At 42.6% G+C, this 12835-nt stretch overlaps 1 protein-coding gene across 1 annotated transcript in view; it reads right to left on the bottom strand.

The window, feature by feature from the left end:
* The window catches only part of myd (stromal cell derived factor mayday), a 71713-nt gene that overhangs the window by 31534 nt on the left and 27344 nt on the right, over positions 1–12835 (bottom strand). The window contains exon 3 of the mRNA XM_080267583.1: positions 9498–9657. Within this exon, the coding sequence (XP_080123709.1) occupies positions 9498–9657 (160 nt within the window). The remainder of the gene's footprint in view (positions 1–9497; positions 9658–12835) is intronic.

Raw genomic sequence — 12835 nt, 5'->3', positions numbered from 1 at the left:
AGACAATAAACTTCATTTTCATTACTGTATGGGCATAAAACTGGTTTCATTGAATAGGGCATTCACAATGCAGTTATTTATGATCTCACCACAATTTTAATACAACCCACTACAAACTGGCAAATTTAAAAACACTTTAAATACATGCCTGTGCTTCTATCACATTAGGCAGTACCAAAAAGCTACAACAAGAAGTACAAGTTAATTCTTTATATGCTAAATAATTACCTTGCACCTAACCTCCTCTCAGTGAATGGATCACATATTCTAACAGTGTGGCTGCAAAACCAGAGATCAGCACTTAACAAAGAATCTGCTTCACACACCTAGGATCCAATGAGACTTCATTTTTGGAATCCCACCGTGGTAACACAGCTAGTACAGCATCTACATACATATAAAATAATGAGGAGCCAGGGCAAGGGTGAATGATGTGTAATGTTTACTGCAGATTAGGTGTCTCAAAAGACCAAACAATAAAACATCTGCAGCACACCCAAAATTTAAATTAATGAAATATATATGTACATGAGATCATATTATATTCACACACAGGTAACTAGAGCTTACAAATGATGTAGAAGAAAGACCTAAAGCCATACACAGAAAGGTGTGATTGGGGTGACTACCACTGTAATGCAGGTAACTCAGAATTCAGGTTAGTTTGGGCCAACTCTTACCAATATATACCACTGTCCCAACAGCTATGAAGTTTTAGGAAGAGTTTCAAAATGTTTTATGAGCACAGAAAAGTTACAGCACCTTCCTTGCAGACACTGACTGTGTTCACATGAATTTCCAAACTTCAACTTCAAAGAACTAATACACAAAACAATACAGCGAGGTTCAGGCCACTTCTTTAACGATGCTGAATAACATGCTATAGATTAGATAAAAAAAGGCATTATACCCAAGATCTTCAGTCAATCCATCCATCATCCAATCCTATGTTGCCCCATAAGAAGTGTAGGAGCCCAGGGGCTGGATTCACTAAACACTTAAAGTGCCGGATTTCCTAACGATGCCTAAAGATATGGTGCTGAGGCAGAATCAGTGATTCACTAAGCATGGGTGCAGCCATCTTGTACCAAGATCTGGTGTCTCAAGTTAAGCGCATGGGGGACATACAGTACCTTAACCTACATCACAACCCGGAATCAGTGTATTTATCAGGTATGCGACCTCTTGGCCTACTGATTGCCTTTGGCTCTCTTCACTTCTAATCAACGTCGTAAAAGAAGAAAGTAAACACACAGAAAGATAAACGATGTGCTATATTCGTTTTAGTGCAGCCAAGAACTCTGGCAATACTTATTTCTTTGCAAGGCAACGTGAATGTGTAAAAAATAAACATGTCACCGGGATAGCCTGTTGCCACTGGAGCAGTAGGCTGCTGATGTTTACAGTACAGCGATGGAGCTTGTGGCCGTGTATTTAGCTCGCCGACATTTTTATCAAGAGAGAAGGTTCCGAGACTCATCAGACCCTCTCCATGTGCCTAATGAGCATTTGCTACAGTATGATAGGTCTCCACAACATGAAATAAGACTTCTGGCAGTTCATGGGTTGATAATGGATGTGCTAAACAATGACAGTTTGATATACTAAGGTGATTAAACTTGTATGAAGACAACCATTTTATTTCAAACATGGCACTGGAATTACGGTGTTAAATAATCCTAACAAACATTACCTAAACAAAGCCTGTGTGCTACAAACCATTCCAGTTGATATTTCCTTTATTGCCATTTCCTACTGGTGGATTTTTCTTCCATCTGATGGTTTATTTTAGTTCATTTGAGTGTTTTCAGGCCTCATTTGTTGTGCAAATGAATAATAACCATAATATGACTATGACAATCTTGGGCCTAATCCAAGTGTTTAACTAAACCTAACCTAACCTACCTTAACTGTGCCTAATAAATTAATCTACCCTAACCTAACCTAACCTAACTCAGCATCCAGTTGGGAAACGAAACCCACCTTTCAGTATGTTGAGCAAGATTCCGTAATATTCATTTGCACACACACACACACACACACACATACACACACATACACACAAAAAATACAGCCATAAACTATATGACAGCACAAATCCACTGGGTATGATAAGATTTCCTGCTAAAGAAACGGCAATAAAGGAAATAAATACCACCATTTCATGCATCAATATACTGGATAAGGTAACAAGGAAAATCAAAAGGAACGACTTCTTTAACAATATGAATGCTCAACATAGGACCACAGCAAAATTATTACCGATTGATGTGATCAACTTTAACCTTTGGCATGTACAAAATTTTTCTAAGCTTACAGTACCAAACAATTCTTAGTCATCAATGCCAAAAACACAACCCCACCTCCCTCCCCCCCAAAAAAGGAAATGACCTCCTAGTTTTAGAAGTGTATGATCACGCAAACCAAAGTGTTATAATCAAACCCTAACTCTACCAGTAAAGCCTCATGAATGGGTTAGGTTTGTTTGATATGGTAAGTTAGAACAAACAGCTTACATCCTTACAGGCACTACGTAACTAACAACAGAAATATGCATTTTTTAAAAATACTTTAAATTTTCTTTGCCTTCCTCAATGCCTTGGCTGCCTTCCCCTTAACTTGTGATCTAAAATCATGAAATTTCTTCCTCACTTCCCTGCTCTCCTTTTTCACTCTGCTAACACTATTCACCCAATAGGTAATACTTTCCCATGCTAGCATCTTTGCTTTCTTTGTAATGTTTGTGTCTAGTGAGGAAAATATAACTGTTTTTCTTTTGAAGACTTCATTAATAAAAACTAAAAGTTCGTCACTTGAAAAGTTAGAATGTCTCTTCTTTGGTTCTGTTGGACTTGGAGTTTTTATTTTCATTATATATTTTGCTAAAAGAAAATATGCCAAATGAGTTTGTGATGTTACTTCCTCCTGTTGGGTTGAAGACTTCGTGTTGTGCGTGTTCTCCCCTCTGCTCTTGTATTTACATTAAGGAGATGACCAGCTGATATGAGGGTTCACTTTATGATCGGATGATTGTGACAAAACCTCACTTGTAAGATTCTCTGTCATTGGCTGAGCAGAAATCAGCTGATGACAGCCGATTTAAGGCACGTACAACTTACGACCAGGGTAAGGTGCCGTAAAAAATATTTAGTGAATACCAATAACCATATAACCAAATTTTGGCACCTGGTGGTTTAATGGGTAATTGTTGTGCTCCAGTCGGATTGAGCCGGTGAAGGTTTATATCCAAGGGATGGTTGGGGTTGATTGCTCATGTAATGCCACTCAGGGATGAGTGAGGCTGGTCATTCTCATCTTAAATGTCAGAACCAACTGCCTAGCCCAGGGCTCCTATGCTCCTCGTGGGGCAATGTAGGATTGGATGATGGATGGATGGATGGACCAAACTCTGGTGAGAGATACGGCGCCACAGGAGTGCGTAATCTGAGGTGCCATATTTTGCTCGTACACCTCAAATTACGACCTTGTTAGTGAATCCATTCCCAGGGCTAGGCGAGTTTGTCCTGACATTTAAGATAAGAGTGACCAGCCTCACTCATCCCTGAGTGGCATTACGTGAGTAATAAACCCCAACCACTCCTTGGATATAAACCTGCACCGGCTCAATCCGATTGGAGAGCCTTAATTACTCACTAAACCATCAAGTGCCATAATTTGGTAATACGGTTACCACCCAGAGTAGCAAATGGTTTCCTGGTGTACAGGAAACCATTTGGTTTGTCACTCAGTGTAGAGTTGCCCACAGGCAGAAGGAAGAGGAAAGAATGAAGGAAAGAAAGACTCCCTCTTCTGTCTTTCTAAGCATGACTCCCTCATCCGTCTTTCTTTCCATCATTCTTTCCTCTTCCTTCTGCCTATGGGCAACTCTACACTGAGTGAGAAGCCAAATGGTTTCCTGTACACCAGGAAATCATTTACTACACTGGGTGGTAACCATATAACCAAGTTATGGCACCTGGTGGTTTAGTGAGGAATTTAATGCGCTCCAATTGGATTGAGCTGGTGCAGGTTTATATCCAAGGGGTGGTTAGGGTTTATTGCTCATGTAATGCCACTCAGGGATGAGTAAGGCTGGTCACTCTTATCTTAAATGTCAGGATCAACTACCCCCCAGAGGCTGTCAAAGCAGAAGAGGAGGACGGTATGGGGGCCAAACCACCAAAAACCACCCCGGCCCCTCACGAGGCCTGAGAACCTGGGAGTGGCTTTGGTCGCCTGGGCAAGTACCACATCTCTCAACACAACACACACAACAACACCGTTTTTTCTACACCGAGAAATGACTCCCCAGTGGTCATTTCTCGATGACTTCTTCAAGCCGAGGACATTGAGAGCAATCCAGGACCCACCAACAAATACATATGTCTTACATGCTCAAAACTATCACTTCAAACCGACAAACAAAGGGTTCAGTGCAATTCCTGCAAGAACTGGACCCATTACACCTGCACAACACTTGCATCCAGAAAACATTACACAAACATTAGAGCTGCTCCTTATGCTCCTTCCCCCCACAAACTAACTCCCCCAACAACCCTACTCCTACCTCCTTCACACCTCCTCAGCCTGACCCACCGATCTTTCCCATACCATCCCATCCTCCAACCTCTCCCATTCCACCCCATCGTAATCCACTCCAACCCTTACCTCCATCAAAACCTCCTCCTACCCCTTCCCCTCCACCCACACCACTATCTCCCCCTCGTGCTGCAGCACCCAACACACATCGCACACACAACATAAACATCCTTCAATTAAATATAGATGGCATAAACACCAAAAAACAAGAATTCACACAATTCATCAAACAACAAAAGATACACATTGCCATCTTACAAGAAACCAAACTACACAGAACACAAAAAACACCTACATTTCATAACTTCACCACCATTAGACAAGACCAGGCCGACGGCGGTGGCAGTGGACTCATCACCCTGATGCACAAATCCATCAACTTTTCAGATACCAGTGCACACACAAAGTCATTTCTCCCCCCACATGACCCCGCAACAGGAATACAATCAATTAAAACATGCACTGGTAACAAATCACATACAACAATCGCCAACACATACAGTCCCCCCCAACTGTTCCCCACAGTACCACACAATTACTCTCCACAAATACACCACATCACCAACATACCCAACATCATCCTAGGTGGTAATTTCAACCCCAAGGTGTTAGCCTGGCATGTCAACAACCCTGACACAGACAGAGGGCTGGTACTACAATCCCAAACAGATGCTCTTTTCATACTGAATAATCTCCATCAATATACCCATATCCCACACCAAGCTCTCTTCTTCCCATCATCCCCAGACATCACCTTTGCTCCCCAAACCTGGCCCCCACTACATCCTGGAAAGTCGTCAAAAACCCTGGCTCTCACCATCTCCCAATCATCATCACTACCAAAACCAAAATCACCCCAGCTGGCCACAGACACACATCATCATCATCATCCAGACCTCCTTTCCCACCCAAGGGCAGGGTGAGGAGTAGCAATGTCTAGACAGCGCAAATTTGCCCGATCCAATGGGCCATGCTTCGATTCACTCATTATTCAAGCCCCCGGGATCCTGGCTCTATTGGATATGCCAAAAAATATTCACCACGTTCTGTAGCTTCACATAAACGTATCTGATTGAGCCAACAGGGTGGCTGTCACAACTGAAACAGAACAACACTTTGAAACATTAAACAGTACATCCATCTCAAACATCAACACCATTGTGCACACTTTCAATGCAATTATATAAAACGTGGACAAAAGACACATCCCTAGAGGCAACAGAAAGAGAGACAACCCCAATTTCACACCAGAAATTCAAGGCCTCATCAGTTAATGGGACACACTACGACACTTCCCAGCACCCCATGCACAAGACACCGACAAATACAAGAACTCAACACTCAAATAAACAATTAAATATCAGAACAGCAAACACTCAACTGGAATAATTGTCTCTAAACATCTGACCACAAAACAAACATCAGCAAACTCTACAAAACACTAAACTGCATCACACTCTCCAACAGCAACATTACAAAATCACAAGTTGCCATCACAACAAGACACTATACCTTCAAACAAACAACAAATAAACCCTCTCATCAATCACTTTTCACACGTCAGCCATCTAAACCCCCATCCCGAAGACCGACGTATCATCCGACGTAAGAGACAGTTCCCCACAGACCCAGACTTTGCACCTTTCACTTACAACCAGACGAAGCATATCATTAGCAACCTTAAGCAATCATCTGCCTGTGGACCAGACAACATAAGCAACATACACCTTAAACACTTTGAACCACAAGGCATACAAGCACGCACCAAAATATCAAACTACAGCTACTCACACAACATAATACCCAACATCTGGAAGCATGGCATTATCATCACTATCCCCAAACCCAACAAAGACCCCACATTACTTTCCTCACACTGCTTCATCACATTCCTCTGCACCCTTTCCAAAGTCACTGAACGACTGGTACTACAACTAATTATACCTCACACACATGGTTTTAGGCCACTACACTTCACAAACACTCTTCTTACAGACCTTATACAAAGAGTTTTGATGGCATGAATTCAGCTAGGCCACCACACAGAACACTTCTAGTCACACTACACATTAGCAAAGCTTTTGATGCCATCCCCCGCCACAACCTCACAAAATATTCAATACAAACATGCACAATAACACAAAAAGATGTAGCAGGCAGATGTGCACAAGTAACATTAGCCTGTCAGTCTTCGAACATCAGAAACTTCACAAATGGCGTCCCCCAAGGATCTGTTTTGTCCCCTACACTCTTTAACCTATACATGCATGACATACACCCCACACACCACAGAAACACATGGCTTCCTATGCACACAACATAACACTCACATGTACACACAAAAACACAAACACAGCCGCACACATCCTCCAACCTTACCTCAACACATTACACGAATGGTTCACCACAGACAGGCTCAAAATAGCTCCAGCCAAATCTACTGTGACCCTTCTCACAAACTGGACAGCAGAACACAGTCACATTCCACACCTCACCAAAAACAACACTCCCCTACCACACACACACAATACTTGGTGTGACATACAATACATCAATGTCATTTAAACAACACATCACAAACTAACCCCTAAAGACCACAATTATTTCAGGCAGGGTACCTCGCACAACCGCAATTCCGAGGTGTTTTGGCGACTTTCATCAAGGGTAAATTGATTGTGTTCTAGCTAAAGAGGAAGAATTTACACACCTGACAACGCAATCTGCACCCCCGTAGGCCAAATGATTACTGCACAATCATGCGTCAAAGTTTAAAAAAGTTTTTAATAGTTACACCTCAAAAACACTCTAAAACGTGTAAATTTTGATAACTACATATTTTTCTTGTTGACACAGGTCACTTCAAAGTGTTTTGTCACACCAACCATGAAAACAGGTGTATGTAGATGTGGGGAGATTACTAGGCTGCGGAGAGATAAAGTAGGTTGTGGGGAGTAGACCTATAGGTACAGGGGTTGAAAAAATAACCAACTTTCCCCATGAAAAGAAAACACTTCAGTGTGTTCTGTAACATCTTGGCGGCCTGATATCTCTCGGGGGTCTGTAGGGGGTGGGAGGGTAGTGAGGGACGAGGAGGGAGGGATGGGGTGGGGCTCAGGAGGGACACAAGGCTAGGAGGGTGGGGGGTGGGGTAAGAGTGGGTGGGAAGGGACACAGGTGGTGGTGGGAGAAGAGATGCAGGTGCATGGAGGGGTGGGAGGGTGATGGGGGACAAGGAGGGAGTGAGGGAGTGGGGTAGAGGGTGGCATGGAGGCGGCCCAGAGGGGGGGTGCCTCCCCACTGCCCGGGTTGGTCCGATCCTCCCCCCCTCACGCCACTCAGGGATGAGTTCTTATTGACCTGAAGCCATGTACATCATAACTGGGGCGGGGGAAGCGCTCCGCAGTTTTTTATAAGCCCCGCTCAATTGATGCGATTAGGCCTTTAGGGGTTAAAGATAAATTAACACCAAGATTCAATGCCTTGAGATAACTTGCCCATACAACATTTGGACACAACAAAGAAACCACCATCACAGAATACGAATAATATATTCGATCAGTGATGAATTATGCAAGCCCTGCTTGAGCTCCTAACCTCACTAAAACACACTACAACACTCTACAGACCATTCAGAACAAGGCCCTAAAATAATCACAGGCTGCACAGCTACTACACCCACAAACTGCCTACATCAAGAAACCAAAGTCCTGAAAGTCAAGCATCATCTAGACATGAGAGGCACACATATTCTCGCTGCAGCCTCCACACACCCACAACATCCACTACACTACATGGCAACACATCCAAACACACCAAGGAACATCAAAACAACACCCAGAACATGATATCATACACAAATACTGTTGTCTCTCCCCCCTCGCCTGCCTCAGACCAGCTTCCAGAAGCATATCCATACTCAAATCACTCCCGCTCCATTCAGTCACTTAAAGACAACGCACAGCTGCATGCAAGGCCTCCTGACATCCACCCTTCTGAATCCTATCTCTCTCATTAGGACAGAATCCTCCTGGCCAGGCTGAGATGTGGGCATCATCCAGCCCTCTTAAGTTATCAGAAGAGGCTGGATGACTCCATCACTAATGCCTGTCCAGGATGTAACACAGCACCACATACTATTGAGCACATTATGGAAGACTGCATTGTACACAATCACCTATGCCAACAACACAACATACACTCCTTGAGAGCTGTGTGGGAATGCCCGGTCTCGGCCATGGCATTCCTTAGGGACTTGGGGCTGTTCGGCCAGACTGCCTAGGGAACAACTACCGCTACTACTACTACTACTACTGTACCCCTATACAAAGTCCAGAACTAACTAACTATATATATATATATAGGCAGCCCTCCACATTCGCGGGGGTTAGGGGACACAGACCCCCGCGTGTGTGGATTTTCAGCGAATGTTTGGTGCGCCCTCCAGTAAATGCCTCTACAGCCACAAATTACCCCCTGTGAGTAAGTGTGCACACTTAATAAACCATAATTATGTGGAACCTGAATGCAAAATAAAATATCACAAATAGCTGATGACTTGCCCACACTCACCTGTGGGCAAGTCATGAGCTACTTACCCCAACTTCTTACATCCATACCCATTAAATTCACTCTTGGCTCCACAGAGGGGCAATCTGCAAATCTATGAGACCCGTGAAAGTTGATTCCGTGAATATGGAGGGCCGCCTGTATATACCATACACAAGTATATAAGGCACATGCATAAATGTGAGATCTTATGCAATAACTTATAGAAAAATGGTACTTTAAAGTTCTTATTTTACTTACAAACCTGATATGATACTATTCTTCAATTTACACTAGCTACCAACTGTAGGGAGAAATCTCTATAGAATGGTAATCTAATGAAATAAACATACTTTTTAAAAATGTTGGTTAACAGTACAATCTGCTGTGATTCCTCCATGGTAGCAGAGGAATCTCGCAATGCTGCTTTGGCATATTTATCTGCTTCCTTTTTGACTATAGCGTTGTGTTTCTTCATCACTGCTTCAGCAGACATATCATAGTGAGAGTGCACTGTAAGAAACAATGTCTGTCAATAAGTAAGGTTACACTATATCTATCTACATCAGACAGGCATGCCAATCATATGCCTGAAAATTTTGAATTATATAAATAATTCATCAATCTACCCACTTCATACAAAGACTGTAATTGTATGTTCTGATGATGTATTACACAGAAAGGAATGGTGAATGATTCCTAACAATTTATACAGTATTTAAGTCATCATCATCCGGACCTCCCTTCCCACCCTAGGGCAGGGTGAGGAGCAGCAACGTCCAGACAGCCCATGTCTGCCCAATTCAATATGCCATACTTCCATTCACTCATCATTCAAGCCCATGGAATCCTGGCTCCATCAGATATGTCAAAATTTTTTTACTACATTCTGTAGCTTCACATATGCTTATCTTACATAACTCTGTATGTGAACAATTTAGGATGAAATATAATGGCAGTACAAAAGAAGTCAAAGAAATGACAATGCTATCCCAGTCCCTAAACTGCCCAGCAATGTCTACAGTACAGTGAGTCCTCGAAATACGAAAACCCGAAGTACGAATTTTTGATGGTACAAAATCGATTAATATAGGACAAATTCCACAGTACGAAAATATCTGTCTCGATGATACGAAAATCGATACTCGATATGAAAGGAAATACAGAGATAGCCCGATTACCAGACTATATGATGTGAAGAAGTGCATCAATGGTCTGAAATCACAATTACTCTGGCGGAAACAAAACACAAGTACTGTTAGATTGATTTATTTACCGGTAAATGTACATTGAAAGACACAACTATCTTCCCAGTTCAGTCTGAAGAAAATTTACACCAGGCGAAATACAATGAAAACCCTGTTTCTACTAGTGCGTGTTTCAAATGGCTCGATTTTTCCACGCTATATTCGTCAGACTTTGGGAAGATATTTGTGTCTTTCATTGTACACTTGAAGCAGCAGAAAGACCTTACCAATTCAATTCATAATCCTCCAGGTTGTTTCTGAAATTTTCTGACAAGTTTCAGTTAGACAAATTACTTTTTCTTGCTGAAAATTTCCTCCCTGTTATTATCGTCAATTTCCCCTACGATCGTTTCCAGCGCAGTGGAAGAAACTCAAAGTGCTCAAAGGTGGATATCGTTTCCCAATTTCCCAACTGGAGGTTAGGTTAGGTTAAAAATTATTAGGTACAGATAAGCTCAGTTAGGCCAGGTTTGGTTAAACACTTAGGGAAGAACAGTCCTTTCCGCCATTATGTTAATGAAATAAACAAGAGTTGTCACACCAGAACAGCTAAAAATGACGGGGAAACAGATTTAATAAGAAACATTTACTGTATTTACCAACCCAGAAATCTATCTATCTATCTATTGCCAGACGCCTCAATCCCGTTTGGGGTGGCCACAAACAAATCGCCTCCAAGTCGCCCTGTCCCCTGCCATTTCACTCCCCTGCTCCCAGCTCACACCCCCCTCTCTCATATACCTCTCCACCCCATCCCTCCATCTCATCCTCGGCCTCCCCCTCCCTCTTTCCCCCTGCACCTCACTCACATACACTCTCTTCGTCAGTCTTTCACCCTCCATCCTCTCCACATGGCCAAACCACCTCAGTGTGTTCCTCATAACGCTTCCTATCACATCCACATCAACACCACAACGCTCCTTTATATCCTCATTCGTCAGCCTGTCTCTCCATGTGACTCCACAGGCTCCTCTTAAATAACTCATTTCCACTGCTCTCACTCGTGACTTGTGTCCTTCCAACAACGTCCAAGCTTCACTTCCGTACGTTAGAGTTGGTATCACAATACTGTCATGTAGTAACTTTTTCACTTCCATGCTCACTTCCCTGTTTCTTATCACTGCTTTCAAGGAACCAGCAACCTTTCTTCCCTGCTGTACCCTTTCAAGCACTTCACCCTCCAAACCTCCATCCTTACTCATCACACTACCCAAGTACTTAAACGTACTCACATTTTCCAATTCCTCACCATCCAACCTCGCTGTACATTCACTGACTTCACCTCTCTCAAAGACCATCACTTTACTCTTCCCTACATTCACCTTTAGATTCCGTTTCTTACACACTCTCCCAAACTCATCCACCAAGCCTTGCAGCTCTCCTTCGTCTTCACTCAACAACACAGTATCATCTGCAGACAACAGTACAGGGAGTTTCCAAACACTATCCTCTCTCACCATGGCCACTCCAACATCCACTACCCTACCTTGTACCTCTTTTATTACCCCATCCATGTACAGATTGAACAACCATGGAGACATGACACATCCCTGTTTCAACCCAACCTTCAAAGAGAAAAATTCACTTAGTTCACCATCCACACGCACTGCAGCCTTCGCACCATCGTACATACTCTTCACAGCATTCAACAACTTCCCATCTACTCCATATATTCTTAACACTTTCCACAATCCTTGTCTATCCACCCTGTCATATGCTTTCTCCAAATCCATGAATGCCGCATACAACTTCTTTCCCTTCTCCAGAAACTTTTCCACTAAAGATCTGAGAATGAATATCTGATCTACACAACCTCTTCCCTTCCTAAAGCCTCCCTGTTCTTCTCCAACTAATTTCTCTGTTCTTTCTCTACCTCTGTCAATAAGTATCCTACCATACACTTTTCCTATTATACTAAGAAGACAAATGCCCCTATGGTTACCACACACTTCTTTTTCCCCTTTTCCTTTGTACAAGGGAATAATTATACCTGACTTCCAACACAGAAATAATCTGAAAAATATAACAGACTATCAGGAAGAACTGATTTGGTAAGGTGCTTTTACTGCTTAAAGTAAAACATATGTTTAGCCCCTTCAATGGCTGTGGGTTCAGATATTTGTGTGCTCCTGTGGTCAGCCTTGGGACCATTTTTTCAAAGTTCTAAAATCAATTTCTTTTTCTTTACATATATGAAAAGACTTGTCTGGCACACCTGACTTTTTTTTTTTTAATTACAGTATTGTTTCCCCTACACCCATCCTGTGATTTGCTATGATTCGTGTAAGAATTAATAAAATTAGGATGCGTGTTACATCAGCATGTAAACATCAGCAAAAACATCTGGGACGAAGTGAACTGTGAACGCCAGACTGCTTGCGATGGTAGAGTCGGGTCGTGTAAACACACCAGTGACCCTCATTCCCTTCCCATAATTGCTCGCA

The sequence above is a fragment of the Coenobita brevimanus genome, chromosome 24 (genome assembly GCF_032717465.1).
Source record: "Coenobita brevimanus isolate Jiangsu-jjx chromosome 24, ASM3271746v2, whole genome shotgun sequence".
Taxonomy (NCBI): Eukaryota; Metazoa; Arthropoda; class Malacostraca; order Decapoda; family Coenobitidae; genus Coenobita; species Coenobita brevimanus.
This window is presented reverse-complemented; position numbering and strand designations above follow the sequence as displayed.